The sequence below is a fragment of the Xyrauchen texanus genome, chromosome 20 (genome assembly GCF_025860055.1).
Source record: "Xyrauchen texanus isolate HMW12.3.18 chromosome 20, RBS_HiC_50CHRs, whole genome shotgun sequence".
Taxonomy (NCBI): Eukaryota; Metazoa; Chordata; class Actinopteri; order Cypriniformes; family Catostomidae; genus Xyrauchen; species Xyrauchen texanus.
Genome location: NC_068295.1, coordinates 18,383,850 through 18,405,257, shown reverse-complemented (window position 1 = coordinate 18,405,257; position 21,408 = coordinate 18,383,850). Strand labels below are relative to the sequence as shown.

The window sequence follows — 21,408 nt, the reverse complement described above, 5'->3', positions numbered from 1 at the left end:
GGCCTTTCCGATTTCTAAAATTCCAATGAGTAATGTAATTCCAAAATGGACATGAAACCAAAGGTCAAGGTCACATATAGGGATACTTGAAATTGGACACATTCATGATCAAAGTATATATTACATTCATTGAGCACTTTACTAGGAACGCCTATACACCTAATTAATGATAAGATTATCTAATCAGCCAATCGTGTAGCAGTGCAATGAATCCAATTATACAGATACAGGTCAGGAGCTTCTGTTAATGTCCACATCAACCATCAGAATGGGGGGAAAAATATTACCTCTGTGATTTCAACTGTGGCATGATTGTTGGTGCAAGACGGGCTGGTTTAAGTACTTCTGTAACTGCTGATCTCCTAGAATTTACTCTTAAGAATGGTGCCAAAAACATCCAGTGAGTGGCAGATCTGCAGACGGAAATGCCTTGTTGATGAGAGAGGTCAACGGACAATGGCCAGTCCGGCCGGTTCTAGCTGACAGAAAGGCTACAGTAGCTCAGATAACCCCTCTGCACAATTGTAGACCACGTCACTTTATTAGGACCAAAGTTTTCCTAATAAAGTGCTCAGTGAGTGTATATTCCCACTTTCAGAACATTAAAAAAGCAATGGCTCTTTTATGCTTTGATTTTAAATAAAACAAATTCCCCAATTTGGAATGCCCAATTCCCAATGCGCTCTAATTCCTTGTGGTGGCGTAGTGACTTGCCTCAATCTGGGTGGCAGAGGATGAATCTCAGTTTCCTCCACATCTGAGACTGTCAATCAACGCATCTTATCACGTGGCTTGTTGAGCGCTTTATTGCGGAGACATTGTGTGTGTGGAGGCCTCACGCTATTCTCCGTGGCATCCATGCACAAATCACCACGTGCCCCACGAGAACCACATTATAGCTACCACGAGGAGGTTAACCCAACATGACTCTACCCACCCTAGCAACCAGGCCAAATGATTGTTTAGGAAACCTGACTGGAGTCACTCAGCACACCCTGGATTCGAACTTGCGACTCAGCATCTTGCTGAGCTACCCAGGCCCTGATTTGAATTGTTTTATTTTTACTTTGATCCTGCACTGTGATGATGTCACATCTAAATCAAAAGGACATTAATTTAATGTAGCTTGCAGACAGGTGAAATCATGCAGGGTGGTGGAGGCGGTTCCCTTGGAAACTGATTTCTACAGTCACTCTTTCACTACGTCTCTCTAGAGTATTTTGTGATAATGGCTTGAGTAAAAAAATCTCCTACAGGTGACTAGAATTGCATTTAAAGAGAATTACATTAAGGCCAATGTACTATTTTCAGTTTAGACATCAAGACAGACTTTCATCCCAATATCAACATTTAACAAACAATAAACTAAAGGCATAATTTTTTTTTAGAAAAACTTAAAAAGGATTACATTTCACAAAAAAGCACAAAAAAAAAGGACTAAAAGGAAAATGGGTGCGTCATTTTGCATAACATACATATGCAATGAGGTCTGTCTGGCCAAGGACATACTTGCATTTACTTGTAATGCTATTTTATTAAATGAACACACTTCACTTCAATGTTGCAAGAGACGTAGAAACATATATTGGTCCTCAAAAGTCCCTGTGACCATCCAAATCATGGCTCAATAAGCACAAAATGATTTACATCAAACAAAAGACAACAACCAGAAAGTCTTTAACACCTCTGGAACAGTTGAATGGTGACAATGAACCCCTTTCATACTTTCACAAATGCTCAAAAATGAGAAACCTAATAACTAATATACAAAGACAATGTTTTAGTGTAATCTTCTTTTTGTCTGTTAGAACCACAATAGATTTGACCTAGAACTGATATTTTAAAGCAATAAAATGCATCTCAAATATTAGGTCACAGAACAAAATTATTGTTTTGTTTTTTGCATTAGCAGAGGTATAAAACAACATCAAAAGAAAGACTGTGGATGTGAAAATGATAGCAACAATTGTTCAATCTGACAGTGTTTGCTGAAAATAACTCATCACAGTGCACATCGCAGTTTCTAAGTGCATGTGCTGAATCAACGCTGGCATATTGTTCATTTTGCTTTTTGATTAGAAAGCAACCAGGAAGACAAAGAATCTTTGCATAGGACATCTTTAATGATAAAGTTCAGTTTAGCCCTTGAAATGAAATTGCTATGCACTGTAGTTTGCAGATTTCTCAGTAGTTGGTCTTTCTGTAAATTCTCTCATCACTAAGCAGGCAGCACCAGTCCAAACTGCAAAACCAACATGCCATTCTAAAAGAAGAGAATAATAAATGTTGGAATCAAAGACTACAAAATGTAAATGCCAAAAGAATTAACATTTTGATGACTGACTAAAGACAATGGATTTCTGAGTATGAAATTGTTATGCCAATTTCCTCTCTATCAAATACACCTGTCTGCAACTTGAATTTCCCTCAGAGGGCAAAAAATTACTGCACATCCATGATGAATGTAGAAATAATAGGCTCTTGCAAAATCCTTAAAAATCTGCATGACATCAAAATGGACCCTTTTTATTTTCTTAATGCATATTACTGGTCTTGATGTGAATGATTCATCCATGCATATTTTATTTTTTATTTCTTCTTTTTGCATATAAGTCTAAGCTGCAAATTTAAAGTTTTTTTTTTAAAATGGGACAAGCCGCTCAACATGTTGAGCCTTTACGTTCTGTTTCAGTAGGAAATGTCAAAACACAAAATAGAACTGCACTTGTCAAGGTACTCCACTGCGACTTAGAGGGGAAAAAAGCACAAACCTTTTCAACCACACATTTTGTGTGTAAAATGCCATTTTTAGAGACTCTTTAGGCTCTTGATAAGGGTCTCTAATGAAATGCTGCGTGAAGAGGTGATATCTATATGATACAGAGAGTTAGTTTGGGTTTCTATTTTAGGAAAAAATCACGTTTTTAATTTGTTGCCAGAAAGAAACTTGTAGCTGCTACAGGAATGCTAGTGTTTCTTCATTGCAGATGCTTGATGCAGTTAACCATGGTGTGTTAAAAAGTATTACTGGATGTGGAGGCTTATCTTATCATTATATCCTGTATTCAAAGGTTGAATGGCCCTCATTTGTGCACCTTTATTTATAAAGCACTTAAAGGTTTGTTGCCCACATATCTTGCAACACATCACTTTTAATTTTTTATGTAAATGTATTTAGGACTAAGTCAAAGACTTTTAAAACAGCAATTTTGGACAGTGTCAGTGTTTTATTTTATAGTCAATGTAATTTTTATATATTTGTTTTATGTACAGTATTTGTGTTCTTGTTTTTTCTTGTGTACTTTGTTAATTGTTACAATGTTTTATGATGCCATTTTGGCCATTTCTCTCATGGAAAAGATATATTAATTTCAAGAGAATAACCTGGTAAAATAAAGGTATAAATAAATAATAAATAAAAACTGTACACTCAAGACATTATTTATATCTGATGCTTATCCATAGATAGTGCTCTGTGAATGACTGCATTGTCCCAGTTAACCTGCAATTGTTCCTGTACATTTTTGAAAGATGTGATATTCTGGTCAGGCAGACAGATCTTTGTCCATTATATGGCGTCTCACTGTTTTTCCATGAGCTTTACATTTTAAGACAAAAGGTCAAGATTTAAAACGTTAAAATGTGTCTCAAGTGGGGGCCTGGGTAGCCTCCTCAGTGAGTATTGATGCTGACTACCACCCCTGGAGTCACAAGTTCTAATCCAGGGTGTGCCGAGTGACTACAGCCAGGTCTCTTAAGTAACCAAATTGGCCCGGTTGATAGGGAGGGTAGAGTCACATGGGGTAACCACCTCTTGGTCGCGATTAGTGGTTCTCGCTCTCAATGTGGCGCATGGTAAATTGTGTGTGGATCGCGGAGGGCAGCATGAGCCTCCACATGCATTCCAAATTGGGAGAAATACATTTTTTAATTGGGATTAAAATAAATAAATAAAAATGTGTCTCAAGTTCCCTGCATTATATTAGCCCTTTCTGAATTCAAAAAATCTTCCTGTATGTACACCCCTTAAATGTAACTGTCTCTATATCTTGTGTTCTGGGAGCATCTGTAAAAGATACATTAAACTTAAAAGATTACACTTTATAGTGTTCTTAGAGTTTAAAACAGGAGGGTGTAAAGCATAAGTTAACCTTAAACAATTTTATATCAGTGCACTGAGGTACAGCCCGGTTGCAAGAAAACCCATAAACTAAGAGAGCCCCAAGTGACAATACACTTACTATAGCAACTAAGGGTTTTCTCAACTTAAGGGGTTTCTTGCAACCAGGTGATTTATGAATGAGTATAATGTTATATAAAGTATAAGTTCCTTATCTAGATGTGGGGATGAGATCCTCATGAATAGTATCCTTATGGAAGTGAATAAAAAAAACAGAGCTCTTACCACTTGCACTGCAGTATGTTTTATCAGACACTCACCTGCAAAGCATTTTTTCCCACAGTGTTACAAACTTCTCTCAAAGACTGGTATCGCTCAAGAAGATGCTCTCCACATACAACATCAACCTGCCAAAGATGCAAATAATTAACTGAAGTGCTAAAACTAAGCAATCCAATTTTTACATATAATGTTCATGTACACAAAATACCCTCATATTTTCAGAACTTTGGATGGAAATTTCAACCGATTCAAAATCTGTTAGGTACAGACAATCAACAAACTTTATTACGTTAAAAAATATGAGTGGTGCTTGCCCACACATGTTGCCATGATTCTTGCCACTAGATAAGGAATGGGACCTTCCTTAAATGCAAATCTATGGGATTTATTTTATTTTTTTTTTAAACCAATTTTATTGTCCATCAGGCAAAAATAATAAATCAGATTGCTAAGGAATAGTAATAGAGTTAAACGGTGCGGGATGAGTTATCCACCTTAGGGTTAAGAGCTTGTTCAAACAAATAGAAATAGTAATGCTTGACTTGGCAAACACCACTAATAAGAGCTCAATTTTATGTTGAATCACACTGGGTACCGGTGGAGTCAAACTTACAGAAGAGTGTAGTGACTTGACTTTTTCATTGACCTTAAAACGGCAGATGGAAATGCACTTTAAGCCTCCATATGTATATACAATATAGCTACAATCTAGTCTATTCCCAACATGATTAGACAATTTTTAGAGTCCAGTATGAACAGTTGACTGTCCTAGAGCACAGCATACAAAACACTCATCTAGTCAAGTCAAGTGGTTTTTATTGTCGTTTCAACCATATACAGTTAGTACAGTACACAGCAAAACGAGACAACGTTCCTCCAGGACCATGGTGCTACATAAAAACAACAAAGGACCAACATAGGACCACATGAGACTACACAACGAAATAAAATACCTATATAAACTACCTATATATACCTATATAAACTACCTATATATACCTATAAAGTGCACGTGCAAACATGTGCAAAAAGTACAGGACAGTACAACAAATTACTGACAATGAACAGGACAATAGACAGTGCAGCGCCGACCAGTACTCAGTAGTGCAAAAAGATGACAGTTTCTAAAAATGTAAACATAACATACTATGAGATAATGTTCTATGCACATAGCAGTTATTGAGGTAGCAGACAGTTATAAAGTGACAGTTATTAAAGTGCAACTCAGGACACGTGTGTGTCAAACCAGTCTCTGAGTATTGAGAAGTCTGATGGCTTGGGGAAGAAGCTGTTACACAGTCTGGCCGTGAGGACCCGAATGCTTCGGTACCTCTTGCCAGACGGGAGGAGGATAAAGAGTTTGTGTGAGGGGTGTGTGGGGTCGTCCACAATGCTGGTTGCTTTATGGATACAGTGTTTTTTGTAAATGTCTTTGATGGAGGGAAGAGAGACCCCAATGATCTTCTCAGCTGTCCTCACTATCCTCTGCAGGGCTTTGCGGTCCGAAACGGTGCAAGTCCCAAACCAGGCAGTGATGCAGCTGCTCAGGATGCTCTCAATAGTCCCTCTATAGAATGTAGTGAGGATGGGGGTTGGGAGATGTGCTTTCCTCAGCCTTCGAAGAAAGTAGAGACGCTGCTGGGCTTTCTTGGTGATAGAGCTGGTGTTGAGGGACCAGGTGAGGTTCTCCGCCAGGTGAACACCAAGGAATTTGGTGCTCTTGACGATCTCCACAGAGGAGCCGTTGATGTTCAGCGGAGTGTGTTCACCTTGTGCTCTCCTAAAGTCAACAACCATCTCTTTTGTTTTGTCGACATTCAGGGACAGGTTGTTGGCTCTACACCAGTTCGTCAGCCGCTGCACCTCCTCTCTGTATGCTGACTCGTTGTTCTTGCTGATGAGACCCACCACGTTCGTGTCATCGGCGAACTTGATGATGTGATTCGAGCTGTGCATTGCTGCACAGTCGTGAGTCAGCAGAGTGAACAGCAGTGGACTGAGCACACAGCCCTGGGGGGCCCCAGTGCTCAGTGTGGTGGTGGTGGAGATGCTGTTCCCTCCTTCCTATCTTCCTATCTTCCTCCTTTATCCCTGGAGATGTCCCTGGCACTATGAGAGGCTCAGTGCTGTGCCAGATTAGTTTTAGCTAATCAAGACGGAGAGACAGTGTGCCAGAATAATACCTTAAGCCAGTAATCCAGGTACGGCCCTTTAGCCTTACAACATGCAACCTGCCTTCACTATTACTGCTGCATATGCCCATATGCCAAAATTTTGTGCTTAACTTTCAAAAGCCACTACATTTATTGCCCACCTCATTTGTATGCATAAAAACAATTAACAATGTTATTGTATGTATTCATATGCAGGGTTGAAATTGAAAACCTTTGCGAGTTATCAATCCTAATACATGGTTTAATCGTACCGTAATAATGACTGTCTGAACATCGCTGATGTAAGCAACATGAGCAATTCAAATCTATACATACACACCTTCTACTAAAAAAACAAGTCAAAAATTTACCATCACAGGATGTCTATAGGTAATTTTCTCCCGGAAAGAATATTTTTAATAAAAAAATTATGCACAATACATTTATGGCCAGTAAGGATTATTAATGACCAGTAATTTTCCCAATTCACTCTACATAAAGATAATTTTGGGCCTAGTGTATATGTCAGTGGCGGGCTGGGCATTAAAAGTCAAGGCCTTCAGTGTGATTCATGCCATTAAGAAAACTCGTTACAAAACAGTGTCTCAATGAATAAGACACCCTATGCCTTCAGGCATCATACATTATGTTGCAGCTAACTAACTAGTAATACCAACTGACATTTTAAAAACACGTTCACACATGAAAACCAGAACTTGAAATGACACTTAATGCTCAAGCAAGCCTAATTTTATCTGCAGCATGACTGTTTTGTGACCTTAACATCTCCCGAACAGACATTCAAAAATCATAATTTTTCATATGAATCTACAAAGGAGGTTTATAATACCTGGAAAAATATATCTAATAATATCTGCCATTTAAATGTTGCTTGCAATAAAGGGTACACGGTTATGCAACATTACATTCCATTCAATATTCCTACTTGACATCTCAGGCCATAAATGCATTCCATTCCCTGATATTAAGAAGATGATTTTTAAGGAAACAAAACTGCAACACTCCCTTTAGCTTAGCAGGGGCTTGACTCTCATTAGAGATGTCTCCTAGCAACCCAACTGATAAACATTATGCTGCAGTGCTAGCATTTGTGCTTCAGGTGTACGATTATTAAAATAGATTATAATGTTTTATACAACTATATCTGCAGGTGTTTGTTAAACAAGCTTTAATATCATGTAATGTGGAAACAAACTCATTTATCAATATTACTTAATTAAGTGAATGTTTATCACTTACTTTGTATATCTCCCTGAGTATCCACATGTTTGTGTGACATCATGCCCCTGCATCTCGGCGAAATCGGAGTTGAGAATTTCTGCACGAGCCTACGAGTTGTAATTCTGACTTCAAGATGCATTCCATTGAACTTTTCCTTGTAGGAAGTTGTAAAATCCGACTTTCCGAATTGATTGGAATGCAGCACTACTTTTCAAAACTTGATTTGACACTGAATGCTCAAGCAGCCTAATTTACACTGATGTTGCTATAACAATGCAATAAAATGGCAATACCAGCAGTGATGACATCTGACTCATCAGACAGCTTGATTTTACGCTTTTCACTCTTGAATTACGCACATCAATTAAAGCGTGATTGCGTCACTCGAGGCAAGCTAGAAGGCCTCGACCGGGACATATCCTAAAGATCACACCCACCAAGAATAAATAAATCAATCTGATTGACTGATGAATCTGAGAATCTGAATTTAGTTACCCATTCATTTGCATTGTTGAGGGATTCTGTAGAAATTCTGAGGGGGTGGAGCTCAAATTCACATGCTGCTTTGGGCATGCAATTTGTGAAACAGTTGTCACACTTTGCTTGTATGCATCTAGGAATAAATTCTGACTGGATAAACTTTTCGTTTTTCTCTATTTGCTTGTAGATTAATTAAGAGTGGAAAGCGGTTAAAAATACATAGGCAAAAAGGTGATTGAGAATGAAAGGATGAATAATATTTATTTATTATAGAAGGCTTTGCTAGCCCTACTATAAACCACTATTATATGTATCTGCCAATAGATCCTTCATCCTAAATAGGAATGAACTTTCTATGTGGGTTAGAAGTTGAATATGCATGAATCTCTCAAACTGGAGGCAGGTGTCTCCGTCTGTAGTAGTTAAAACTGAATAAAATAAATATATCACTTTAGATTTTCTTCTTTAAACGATCCAGTATTATTCACAAGCACAGAAAGCTACTTCTATGCTTGACTGAGTTCTGGTCCTTTTCAAGGACTCAAATCCTTATCCAGATTTGGGATTAGGGGAAACTAATTAAACAGCAATATGGCAGGATTGTGAAGTGTGACAGAAAATCACTGAAGTGTTGAAAGAGAAAGGGACATCTAAATAACATAATTTCTTTCAACACTCTTAACATGACCTTATGTTGGAAAAAGAAACAGAGTCTTTAAAGACAGCTGACTGATTTTGCTCAAGACAGAAAAGGAGACCAAGCCCCATCAACTGCATCTCTTTCCTCTGTGTGAAGGACAGTGTCTGGTTCATTTTACCAGTCCTGTCAGTTTGAAGTATGGCGGGTCTGACCCAGTAGGGGGGTGTTCACCCGACATATACTCTGAGCCAGGATTTATCCTCCTGCTTTAGTGAAAAACAACCTTATCCTTGGTGCTACAGAGTGGTTTATGATTCAGAATGTGGTCAAATTGTGGCGTCCAGAAAACTGTTGGTGAGAGGAAAATAATCTGTTACTGTATTGCACCTTGCATTTTGGGCTCAGCTCCATCTTCCTCCTGATAAAGAGCTCCACATGGCGGATGGTAGCTTCCCCTGAGACACGCACATACTTCCTCTCAAGAGGCTTGGTGGTGAAAATATAGTCAAGATTAAAAAATAAAATTCAGCAGGCCAACACCACAATTATCATCTCAATTCTACACAAAAGCAATAAACATTCCACAGTTTAGATTTCATAAGCACAATAATATTGCAATGTTCTTTAATATTATCTACATATTTGGTGCATTATATGTTAGAAACATGATATTGGTTGTATGGGTACAGAACAAAAAATGTGTTCCAATATTACTAAATATATATATATAAATACATTTTAATTTACTGAGAAAATGTGAACATTACCTTATAATTCTCAATGCCCTGTTCGGCTCTGTAAATCAATGATGCAAAAAGATTTAAGAACAAAAAAGATGAAAAACATACAGAGCACATTTTTCTCTTCATAATAAAAAAACAATAAAGGAATATTCCATGTTCAATACAAGTTAGGCTCAATTGACAGTATTGTGGCATTATGTTGATTACCATAAAAAATATTTTCAACGCGTCCTTTCTTTTCTTTAAAAACAAAAATCAAGGTTACAGAGAGGCACTTACAATGGAATTAAATGGGGCAAATATTTGGAGGGTTTAAAGACAGAAATATGAAGCTTATGAATTTATAAAAGCACTAACATTAATTATTCTATTTTAACTCATGTATTTGAGCTGTTGTAATTTTTACATTGGCTATAACTTTACACAGAAAACGTCCATCCATCTCCATCCGCTTATCCGAAGTCAGGTCGCGGGGGCAGCTGCTCCAGCAGAGGGCCCCAAACTTCCCTATCCCGAGCCATATTAACCAGATCTGACTGGGGGACCCCGAGGCGTTCCCAGGCCAGTGTGGAGATGTAATCTCTCCACCTAATCCTGGGTCTTCCCCGAGGCCTCCTCCCAGCTGGACGTGCCTGAAACACCTCCCTAGGGAGGCGGCCAGGGGGCAACCTTACCAGATGCCCAAACCACCTCAACTGACTCCTTTCGACGGAAAGGAGCAGCGGCTCTACTCCGAGCTCCTCACGGATGACTGAGCTCATCACCCTATCTCTAAGGGAGCAGCCTGCCACCCTTCTGAGGAAGCCCATTTCGGCCGCTTGTACTCGTGACCTAGTTCTTTCAGTCATGACCCAACCTTCATGACCATAGGTGAGGGTAGGAACAAAAATTGACCGGTAGATCGAGAGCTTTGCCTTTCGCCTCAGCTCTCTTTTCGTGACAACGGTGCGATAGAGCGAGTGCAATACCGCCCCTGCTGCCCCGATTCTCCGGCCAACCTCCCGCACCATTGTCCCCTCACTCGTGAACAAGACCCCGAGGTACTTGAACTCCTTCACTTGGGGCAATACCTCCTTCCCTACCTGGAGTACGCACTCCATCGGTTTCCTGCTGAGAACCATGGCCATGGACAGAAAAGGTTAGAAAGCAATTTTACCACACTAAAATAGTGAGAACACACATATTGCTTATGTCTTATAGCTATCATTTTTAAATAGTAAGTATTTTAATGTTTATGGATTGCTCCATTCACCTCCATTGTAAGTGACTCATTGGAACACTGATTTTTGCCTTTTTTATAGAAAATTAGAGCCAAGTCAAAATAATTTTTGTGGTAATCAATATTATAACATAAATGCTGTCAATTCAGCATTACTTGTATAAAACCCAGAATATTCCTTTTAAGATGGGGATTTTCAGTTTTATTTTCAACCAAGAAAATAGCACATGGCCTCAGCAGAACAGGAAAAGAGTTTGTTTTTTTTTGTTGTTGTTGTTGTTTGGATTAGCTCCATCTAGTGGTGACATGCACAATATAAACTATTTGACATCATCAAATCAAAACCGATCCTACTGACTTCATTTGCATATCTGGGCTTGTAACTATTCATCAGGTGCACATTATTCCAATTTAAAAAATGTTTGTTTTCATAATCTTTTATCAAAATTTTATAACTTGATCTGCCTCTGAAATGATTTTCCTTATCGATGGCATGATTCACTCTTAATTTTTCAACCCCTCACCTCCTACAACTTGGCCCCCCCATTTTGCATCTGCAATATGACATATTTCAGAGTGAAACAGGACAAAAAAATTGTATGGCAAGTCTGATTAATTTCCTCTACCGGAAATTTAAATGATCGTGAAAAATGTACGTTACGTACTAGAATTTGTCAGCGGGACAGGAAAGAGTTGAACAATGATAGAGCTTGGTGACGTCAGCCGAAAAGCAAAGTCATTTCAGAGGCAAGGAAAATTTCATTTTTATTATAGATTGAAAGTTGATTTTAAGCACTAGTAACTAAATCATGTAACTGATGTATATATACACAGTTGCGAAAAAAAAAAAATTACTGACCCCATAAACTCCAACATCAGAGATACATCTAACTCTGAGGGAATAGTGAAAACAGACTGAGGTATATAGTCTTTCCTGTGTTTCGGAGGTGGCTTCATTTGGCCTACGGCTGGCACTGCCACTGCAATTAAAATAAAAAGACATGGATCACCTCACAAGCAGATTCAAATTTCATATATTCCACAGCACCAATAAAATCTATTCTATTATGTCTATTTTATTATGTAATAAAGACGTACACAATAACCATTCAATAAGAAACATCAGTAAATGGTGATGAACTTCATGGGAACAAACCTGGCTTTGGAACTTCAAGCCCCCTTTGTTTATAAAATTCACATATTCGTGACCTTTCATCTTGAGAGAGAGAGAGAGAGAGAGAGAGAGAGAGAGAGAGAGAGAATTCTGTTAAATGTTTCTCACAAGAAAAAAAAAATACCACAAAAATGTATTTCCCTCATTTTCTTTAAAGAAAAATCTGAGTTACAGAGAGGCACTTACAATGGAAGTGAATGGGGACAGCTTTTGAGGGTTTATAAGGCAGAAATATGAAGCTTCTGATTTAATAAAGCACTTACATTAATTCTTCTGTTTAAACTCGTGTAGTATTTGAGCTGTAAAGTTGTTTAAATTGTAATTTTTACAGTCGTTTTAGGGTTACAGCTTTACATTGTCATGGCAATAAAGTTGTAAAATGTTATATAATTTTACACAGAAAAGTTAAGCAAATTATTTTATTGCACCAAAATCACATTAACACACATTTTTGTTTATGTCATGTGGCTATAATTTTGAAACAGCAAGTATTTTAAAGTTTACGGATTGGCACCATTCACTTCCATTGTAAGTGTCTAACTGGAACCCAGATTTGTTCTTTTTAGGAAAAATGTTGTGGTAATAAACATCATGCTGTCGATTCAGCATAACTTGTATTGAACCCAGAATATTCCTTTAAGTATATCTTAAAAGACAAGTTATTGCCAAAAAATTAGTGCAATGAGTTCAATATAAAGTCCACTTACCTTCTTCCAAATATGGAATCATCTTGAAAACAATGTCTTGTAATTGTCTGTCAGGTCTTAAAGAAAGAGGGATGAAATCTGACACAGGGCATGATAACCAAGCTACAAATTATCAGTAATTAAACACTAAACAACATAAGAATCCCTTAGGGCCCCGGGACAAATGTGACACCACTCACAGTAGCAGTAATTAGACACAAGGGATGGTCCTGAACATAACAGCTAGACTAACTCTCTAGTGGGAAGCATCTAACAAACAACATTATCTCCTCCTATAGTGATTTCATTATGAAAAATAAACTACACTACACCTGGCAAGGTTTAAGTTGAAAAGAACATTCTACTACTGTCAAGCATGTTTAATAAATAATTGAAATAAAGAAAAACCAAAATAATAAAGAAAAAGAAAAGAGTAAATAAGCTACCTTATATTGTACAGTGGCTGTGTCTGATGCACTACAATAGTGCAGTTTGGACACCTGTTGCTGTAGAAAAAATGCTTGACTATGCAGCTTTTACAAACTGTGAGGGGGAACACAGAGCACTAGTTAAATAAACAGGTGTAAGACAAATCATCGTAGTAAATCATGGCTAATGACCTACAAATCAATTGGTAACTCAGTTAAGGTGAGCTTACAAGTGTGAAGACACTCTATGATGGTAGTGGCATCAATGAAAAATCCATTGCAGAGGGCACAGCGGATATAGGGATACAATTCCCTGAGAGGCAAGGAGCGCTTTAAACAAACAGGAGGAATTATGTCAAGATTTATTGTGTAAGAATATCCTTGAAAATAAATATGGCTGGTCTTTAAATAAAAAGGGTATAAATAAGTTAAAATAATAATATAAACTCTTATTACATGCTACTAAAAAAATATTTTCATTGAGTGTACCTCGTCGTCAGTATGTGACTCGCTGTGGTCAGTGTCACGGCTCTCGTCTCCGCTGAAAGCACTTGTGAAGCGTCGCGTGGATCCGTCCACATCAACTTTCGCCACTGTTCCGTCCATAGTACACGCAAAGGCTGTAGAAACTTAAAAAAAAAACTGCAGGAAAGTAACTAAAAATGCCTTTCTGGTCTCTTTAATAGTGGTTAAATGTTTTCACTCAAGCTGGTTCGATTAGCTAACGTCAGATATAAGTTTCGAAATAATTCAATCAATGTAATCTATGCACCTTCACGGTGTGCGCGCAATATCTCAGTGACGTGGTATAATGAGAGTAGAATAAAAGTCCCCGCGCTCGTGGTGTACTTTAATAAGGCTTGAATAAAAGTCCCCAAATTCTGGAATAAATAAATTGAGATGTACAATCATGTGGGAATCTTACAGAAATAAATAACCACAAGAAATGTAAAAAAATTTAAATAAATAAACAATAAATATAAACATATTTATTCATTAATCATTTATATAAGAGGAAAATTAGTACAAATGTGTGCGTGTGCGTGTGTGTGTGTACGTACATGTTTATGCAACATTGTGGGCACCAAATGTCCCCACAAAGATAGTAAAATCTGAGCTCACCTACATTGTGGGACCCAGCCAGTGGCCCACGAGGGAAATAGCTTATTAAACATACTAAACTATGTTATTTTTTTTTTAATGCGAAAAGGTTTATGTGATGGTTAGGTTTCGGGGTAGGGTTAGGGGATATAAATTATCATTAGATCTTATAAAATCCTTAAAATGCATGGAAATCTATGGAGAATCCCCACAACGATATAAAAACAAGTGTGTGTGTGTGTGTGTGTGTGTGTGTGTGTGTGTGTGTGTGTGTGTGTGTGTGTGTGTGTGTGAGAGAGCGTGTATTTATCACTTTGTGGGGACCAAATGTCCCCATAAGGATAGAAAAACCCGAAATGTTTGACCTTGTGGGGACATTTTGTTGGTCCCCATGAAGAAAACAGCTTATAAATCATACTAAATTATGTTTTTTGAAAATGTAAAAATGCAGAAAGTTTTCTGTGAGGGTTAGGTTTAGGGGTAGGGTTAGGTTTAGGGGATAGAATATAAAGTTTGTACAGTATAAAAACCATTATGTCTATGGAAAGTCCCCATAAAACATGGAAACACAACGTGTGTGTGTGTGTGTGTGTGTGTGTGTGTGTGTGTGTGTGTGTGTGTGTGTGTGTGTGTGTGTGTGTGTGTGTGTGTGTGTGTGTGTGTGGACATTGACATATTTATTATTTTGGCAGATCTCCATACTTTATAGTTTCGCCTCTACTCTATAGAGCAAGAACAATGTTTTTTGAGCTCCAGGGACATCTGAAAGACTTAACATAAGCTTGAAGATGAAAAAGCATGACTAACTACAGCATTTACATGAAGCTCAGTAAAGCAGCATATTATTAAAAACATTAAACAATAAATGATAACATTATCTGTGGTTGTGATCATGTGTGCACAGGGAACACAGATTTCATGGCAGAAAACATTAGATCAAATTTGTATTATTATTATTATATTTCTACTTTTAGATATTGTTACCAAATATGTTTTAATTGTAAAATTTCAAATGCAGGTATTTTTTCAGTCCATTTAACATTATGTGACGAGCCATAATAATGCAATCACATATATACTATATTTGAATCATTATCAATTGAAATACACTTTAACCTTACATCAGTTAATAAAATTAACAACAATGTTGGCTTCTTTTTGGAAATATTTTTCTCTAACTCTCTCCAAAAGACATGTACTTTAGGACACTCCCCAAATAAATGATTCATTAGAACTATTCGGACGGGATTCGTTTCTAAACGACGCTTGAGTTACAATTTTCACCCGACGTCTGAGATTTAACGTACTATTTCGGACAGGACTAAACGTCTCTGTTTATCACAGAGGTGGGCGTGTCTGTTTTCCAGAAGTGGGCGTTACAGAATGTTAAACGCATAATTTAGGTGATAAAATTAACGTATCTTTTAAACTTTATCAGTTTAAATGTAAAATTACTTATAATTAAAAAAAAAAATAAATAAATAAAAAAGCAGAGAAATTAAGGCGAGTAACTAGTCTTAGTTTCATACTGACTTTAAAACGATGTACACAAGTTTTTGAGTTTATATTTTTCTGTCCCCTACCGGCGAAAGTGAGGCATGACAGCAAAGATGGCGGCGCCTATGAGCAACGTGGATGAAATTCGTGATAGGGCAATACTTGGTGAATTTGGCGTAAAAAATGTAAGTCATGCTCTCTGCGAGGAAATTAAATAATGTTGAATGTCGGTTTATGTTATTGGCTCTTCCATAATCAACTTAAGCATTATGTAATACTCGTTAAACACCATTTTGTTTTCCTCGAGCAGAATTCAGGCCATTGCAGTTAATCTGATTTAAATAACCACTTATGTGTTGTTTATTAAAGGTGTGTTCTCTGTCAGCCTTATATGTAATTATGTCTTGTATTCCAACATTCACAGGTCCATTCTACAGATTATCCTGGGAATTATCCCGGTTACGATGACACTTGGGACTTTGAAAAATTCAAAAAGGTTCAGATATAATAATATGAATAACATTTAATGGATAACATTCATTGCCATGAATACTTTAGATGCAACGTCAGGGATTTCATAATTGACTGGCGCAGCATAAGTATAATTTTACACTTTCAGAATTTCAGGATTGATATTGTTCATTTGGATGAGAACACGTTGGAGTTTGATATGGTTGGAATGGACGCTTCCATCGCTAATGCTTTTCGCCGTATATTACTGGCCGAGGTATGTCTCATGAAGCTGTACCTATGCCGTCAACTTCAGCTAATGGGTTGACTACTATTTAAATAATAATTTTATAATTATGAATATATAAAAATATATATAATATTAATATTATTTTACATCAAGTTTGGGGAAGTTTATGACTTAGTTCCTTTAACTGGTCACTTTTTTTTACTGGTGTATAATTAATGCTCCTATAACAAAAACATTGTAACAGTACAAATATTCCATGTAGTCTCTCAATTAATATGAGGTAAAAAAAAAAAACTAAAAAATTTAAAACTGCATGCAGAATAATTCTAGAAAAACTGGGAGTTTTAGTTTTCATGTCACCCCTCTCACTGTTGAAACCGTTTAAAATGTAATATACACTTGTTTTAAACCATAAGCTTTTCTTAAAATAGGAGATGACAGTCATTATATTTTTTGAACTGGGGATACACAATGCTTTTATAAAATTGTTGTTTTTTGTCTTGTCTGCTTTGTTTAAATTTAGGTCCCAACAATGGCAATTGAAAAAGTGTTCATTTACAACAACACGTCCATAATTCAGGATGAGATCCTAGCACATAGACTTGGTCTTGTGCCCATTAAAGCGGATCCTCGTCTTTTTGAGTACCGGAATGCGGGTGAGTACACTATGCAAACTCAAAATGCATGTTTTTGCTTTAGAGCAACATGGTTTAACAGTTAAAGGTGTTAATTTTTACAAAAGTGTGTTATATTGTGCATATTAACCAGTACTGGATTAAGTAATATAAGGCTGGTAAATTGTTGATTATTCTTATTGGGGTGGGCCTGGGTAGCTCAGCCAGTATTGATGCTGACTACCACCCCTGGAGTCGCGATATCGAATCCGGGGTGTGCTGAGTGACTCCAGCCAGGTCTCCTAAGCAACCAAATTGGCCCAGTTGCTAGGGAGGGTAGAGTCGCATTGGGTAACCTCCTCATGGTCACGATTGTGGTTGTCGCTCTCAATGGGACACGTGGTAAGTTGTGTGTTGATAGCTGAGAGAAGCATGAGCCTCCACGTGCGTAGTCTCTGCGGTATCATGCACAACGAGCCACGTGATAAAATGCGCAGATTGACTATCTCAGAAGCGGAGGCAACTAAGACTTGTCCTCCGCCACCCAGATTGAGGTGAGTAACCGTATCACTACGTGGACCTACAAAGTAGTGGGAATTTGGCATACCAAATTGGGAGAAAAGGTTATTAAAAAAAATAAAATAGCATTTTGGTCCGATAATTTTTGTTATGAAACCAAAGACTAAATGGTTTATCACAGTAAATCTTCGGAATTACACCACTTCCTGTTTCTCAAAAAATGGGTCTTTACTCTTTTTAGTAGAACATACCATAAGCACATGCTTTGTTTCTGAAGGAAACTGCTGCATCACACATTTCTTTGTCTTAATGTACACTGTGGATATGGCCTTATGCGACTTGCTGAAAACCTTTTTGGCAACTATATATAATTACTACATATACATGTATGATTAATCCAGATGAAAGGAAAAGTATTGAGGTATATAGTACATTTCTTTGTTGTTTCCAAGTCTTCACTGAATTATTGTTAGATATGATGCATTAACACAGATTTGATGCTGCCATGTTTTGACTGAGAAGCAGATCTGTAATTAAAACAATTAAAATAAAATAATTTAACGATGATTGAATTATTAAAATAATTTGTGACATTTAAGATGACGTTTAGTGCCCATTTTTAGTGTGTGCGTGTGCAGGAGAGAGAGATTTAGGCTATTAATTGATTTTAGAGAGCTAGATGTATACTTGAAATATGTAAATATTTTTGGGGATATGTTTAACAAAGAATAGATTTGATTGAAAATATGTTGTTTTATATAGGCTACTGTATGCATTGCTTGTTATGATTTCTATGCTGATAATTCCCAAACACCAGAACTACTGTGCTAAATTAGTGATGTGAAATTGCAACTGTGTCTCATCTTTTTATCAGAGGATGAGGAAGGCACAGAAATCGACACAATCCAGCTTCAGCTAAAGGTCAAATGCACCAGGAATCCTCGAGCCCCAAAAGACTCTTCAGATCCCAAGGAATTATATCTCAATCATATGGGTGAGTAGTGCAGTTTATTTAATAATTCCATGATGTTTAAACAAATATTTATATTATAAATTATAAAAATACCTATCATAATCATATTTTATTTATATAAAATATGTATGTATCTATAATATATATATATATATTACACATACACATACACACACACATACACACACACACACACACACACACACACACACACACACACACACACAGCCACAACATTAAAACCACCTGCCAAATATTGTGTAGGTCCCCTCAAAACAGCGCCAACCCGCATCTCAGAATAGCATTCTGAGTTGATATTCTTCTCACCACAATTGTACAGATTATCTGAGTTACCGTAGACTTTGTCAGATCGAAGAACCAGTCTGGCCATTCACTGTTTACCTCTCTCATCAACAAGGCATTTCTGTCTATTTATAATATTAAAGTTATATTTTGTATGATGTATAGGCCTCATCACTTTAATTATTATTTACTGTACTTTTTACATATTTACTCAATTGGCTAAAAAAACATCTAGAAACTTTATTGGTAATCTGTCCGTATTCATCAACTCAAAATGGCCAAATACCATTTGATTTATCAGTTTATGGTAACACACAACCAACAGAATACTGTTAGATATGCAAAGTTATTGCTTTGCAAACCAATTATGAAACATTCTAGATATCACTGTAGTGGTTACAATATTTATAACAACAAAGATTTGTGTTTGCTTTCAGTCTACTCTGGTGACATAAAATGGGTTCCAGTTGGAAACCAGGCTGATGTGTTCGCAGATGCCAAAATTGGCCCTGTGCATGAGGACATTTTGCTTGCACAGCTCCGCCCAGGACAGGAACTTGATATAGTCATGCACTGTGTCAAAGGAATAGGTAAAATAATAAAAGAGGCTTTGGTTGTTTAAGAGGTATGTGATCAGCTAGAGAACTGTTTTGAGATTGTTAACATCTACTTATTTGCACGTCACAGGCAAGGATCATGCAAAGTTTTCTCCAGTGGCCACTGCAAGTTACAGACTTCTTCCTGAAATCACATTGTTACAGAGCATTGAGGGAGAAAAGGCTGAGAGGTTAAAGCGCTGCTTCTCACCTGGAGTTATTGAACTAGAGAATGTCAATGGTAGGGTTCTTCCCATTTATTTACACATTTGGTTTTTTGATGATGGATGTGTTTGTTGTTGTATTAAAACTAACAATGAATTTCAGGAAAGCAAGTGGCAAAGGTGGTTAACAGTCGTTTGGACACATGCAGCAGAGAAGTACTTCGGCACGATGACTTAAAGAATTTGGTGAAACTTGGCAGAGTGCGGGATCATTTCATATGTGTGTTCACAGCAAAGGGTATTGCATGACATTGTTGTTAGATGGTGATTTCTGAATGGCATTGTCCAATTTTCCCAATGTCTTTTCTCTGCAGTCTCAGTTGAGTCTACGGGAATCCTGCCTCCTGATGTCCTGGTTAGTGAGGCCATTAATGTGCTCATTGCTAAGTGCCAGAAATTTCTAGCAGAGCTTGATGCAACAGAAATGGACTAGATGGAGTGTGATTGGCATTATTTCCCTCTAGTTACTACCTGGAATGAAAAGGATCCTATATCTTTGGAATTAAATTGTGTCATTGGCTGCCTGAAATTGTACATGTCTTGCATTCTAAAGCTTTGACTTAAAGATTCCCTTGAAAAGTGTGAATTCATACAAATTCCTTAGCAGCAAGAGTTAAAAAAAAGCAAACAACAAAAATCAAGCACGGAATCTTGTTTATTCATCTGCTCATTTCAAGGCCAAAACCTTACGACAGCCTTATTTATGTTTATTTCGAAACATAAACTTGTTCCTGAATGGATCCAAGCAGAGTTTCTTATTTTTAGTTTCATCTCAGGACCACCTGAGAGGACTTTATAATAAAAAAGTTATGTTGTAAATTTCATTTTTGACATGCCAAAGTTTTGAAATATTTATGTTAATCCATGCGTATTAAACCTTTGTTATTGGCAAAGAGACAAACTTGTTTATGAATTCTTGTCAGTGGATTTTGCATGAATACATAAACGGATGCTCTGGCAAGCCCATTTTATGTTTTTCTTCTTACTCTTGCCTTTACTCCTAGTTATTGTCAACACGTGAACAATGTCGTTAAAGCATGTTGGCACGTTAAAGCAAAATCATTTTAAACTCTTCACATTCGAAGACATAAAAGTTTGGAACTAACTGTGATCGTGAACAAGCCACGACTGTACAGATATAGGTAATACTATAGTTTGGTCGTATGTAAATGTACTTAGATTAATTAGATGTATAACTCTCGACGCTGTTTACACATAGTTGTTAGTAGGACTAAATATGCAGTTACCGAGTCTTTTGAATATGTCATCTTTATGTTTATTTAGATCAGTGAGTGTCCATATAGTACTTGCTTTGAAATTTTGTATCTTATAAAAACATTTTTTTTTATGTACTATCTTCCCCAATCCACATTTAACTTTTATTTTCCTTTGAGATAAAGTGCACATGCTTAAGTTCCTATCTGTTCTGAATTATATACAAACATGCTGACTGAATTACTCAAGCTAATGTCCAGCATATGCTGTTCTTGCCAGAGGCAGATCCATCTAAAAGCAGCTTTACATTTGCACTATTTGGCAAAATCAGAGCTGGAGTCAACACAATAAGAAGATAACTTTTTCTCACAAGGTGTAACAATTACTAGAGCACCTGATGAAGATGACAGATTTCACAGGAAAATCGGTAACAGGAGGTCTAATTTTTTTATCTTTATTTCTGAATTTCCCATAGTGGCCGAAGTTGGAGCTATGGGCA

At 37.0% G+C, this 21,408-nt stretch overlaps 3 protein-coding genes across 4 annotated transcripts in view; 1 reads left to right on the top strand and 2 right to left on the bottom strand.

Moving 5' to 3' along the window:
- Positions 1 to 352, bottom strand: part of LOC127660607 (cytosolic purine 5'-nucleotidase-like) — a 28,945-nt gene extending 28,593 nt beyond the window's left edge. Inside the window, exon 1 of the mRNA XM_052150931.1 lies at positions 288 to 352. The gene's annotated coding sequence lies outside the window, so the exon portion shown is untranslated. The remainder of the gene's footprint in view (positions 1 to 287) is intronic.
- Positions 353 to 1,606: 1,254 nt separating this feature from the next.
- Positions 1,607 to 13,949, bottom strand: pcgf6 (polycomb group ring finger 6). Its single transcript, XM_052150962.1, has 10 exons — positions 13,657 to 13,949; positions 13,398 to 13,497; positions 13,186 to 13,282; positions 12,761 to 12,816; positions 12,036 to 12,095; positions 11,739 to 11,859; positions 9,685 to 9,712; positions 9,305 to 9,403; positions 4,441 to 4,527; positions 1,607 to 2,263 (listed from the first exon to the last, which is right to left on the bottom strand). Exons 1-10 carry the CDS (start codon positions 13,771 to 13,773, stop codon positions 2,219 to 2,221), a joined length of 810 nt encoding a protein of 269 aa, XP_052006922.1. The 5' UTR covers positions 13,774 to 13,949; the 3' UTR covers positions 1,607 to 2,218.
- Positions 13,950 to 15,863: 1,914 nt separating this feature from the next.
- On the top strand, positions 15,864 to 20,615 carry LOC127660614 (DNA-directed RNA polymerases I and III subunit RPAC1-like). Of its 2 annotated transcripts, none has more exons than XM_052150955.1 (9): positions 15,864 to 15,950; positions 16,190 to 16,261; positions 16,385 to 16,492; positions 16,989 to 17,121; positions 18,473 to 18,592; positions 19,312 to 19,464; positions 19,562 to 19,711; positions 19,798 to 19,932; positions 20,009 to 20,615. In XM_052150955.1, exons 1-9 carry the CDS (start codon positions 15,867 to 15,869, stop codon positions 20,125 to 20,127), a joined length of 1,074 nt encoding a protein of 357 aa, XP_052006915.1. In that variant the 5' UTR covers positions 15,864 to 15,866; the 3' UTR covers positions 20,128 to 20,615. The 2 variants fall into 2 exon arrangements, with proteins under 2 accessions (XP_052006915.1, XP_052006916.1); XM_052150956.1 differs by having other exon boundaries at positions 19,798 to 19,914; positions 20,009 to 20,614.
- The last annotated feature ends 793 nt before the right edge of the window (positions 20,616 to 21,408 follow it).

Bases quoted from the DNA above. Each gene is read 5' to 3' on its own strand.
- pcgf6 (XM_052150962.1), bottom strand. From the start codon at position 13,773: ATGGACGGAACAGTGGCGAAAGTTGATGTGGACGGATCCACGCGACGC. The intron at 9,713-11,738 runs GTCAGTAATTTT...ATTGATTTACAG, and splicing joins CTGATGTTGGAGTTTATGGG to AGCCGAACAGGGCATTGAGA. The intron at 2,264-4,440 runs GTGAGTGTCTGA...CTCTTCTTTTAG, and splicing joins TGGGAAAAAATGCTTTGCAG to AATGGCATGTTGGTTTTGCA.
- LOC127660614 (XM_052150955.1), top strand. From the start codon at position 15,867: ATGACAGCAAAGATGGCGGCGCCTATGAGCAACGTGGATGAAATTCGT. The intron at 15,951-16,189 runs GTAAGTCATGCT...CAACATTCACAG, and splicing joins GTGAATTTGGCGTAAAAAAT to GTCCATTCTACAGATTATCC. The intron at 16,262-16,384 runs GTTCAGATATAA...TTACACTTTCAG, and splicing joins ACTTTGAAAAATTCAAAAAG to AATTTCAGGATTGATATTGT.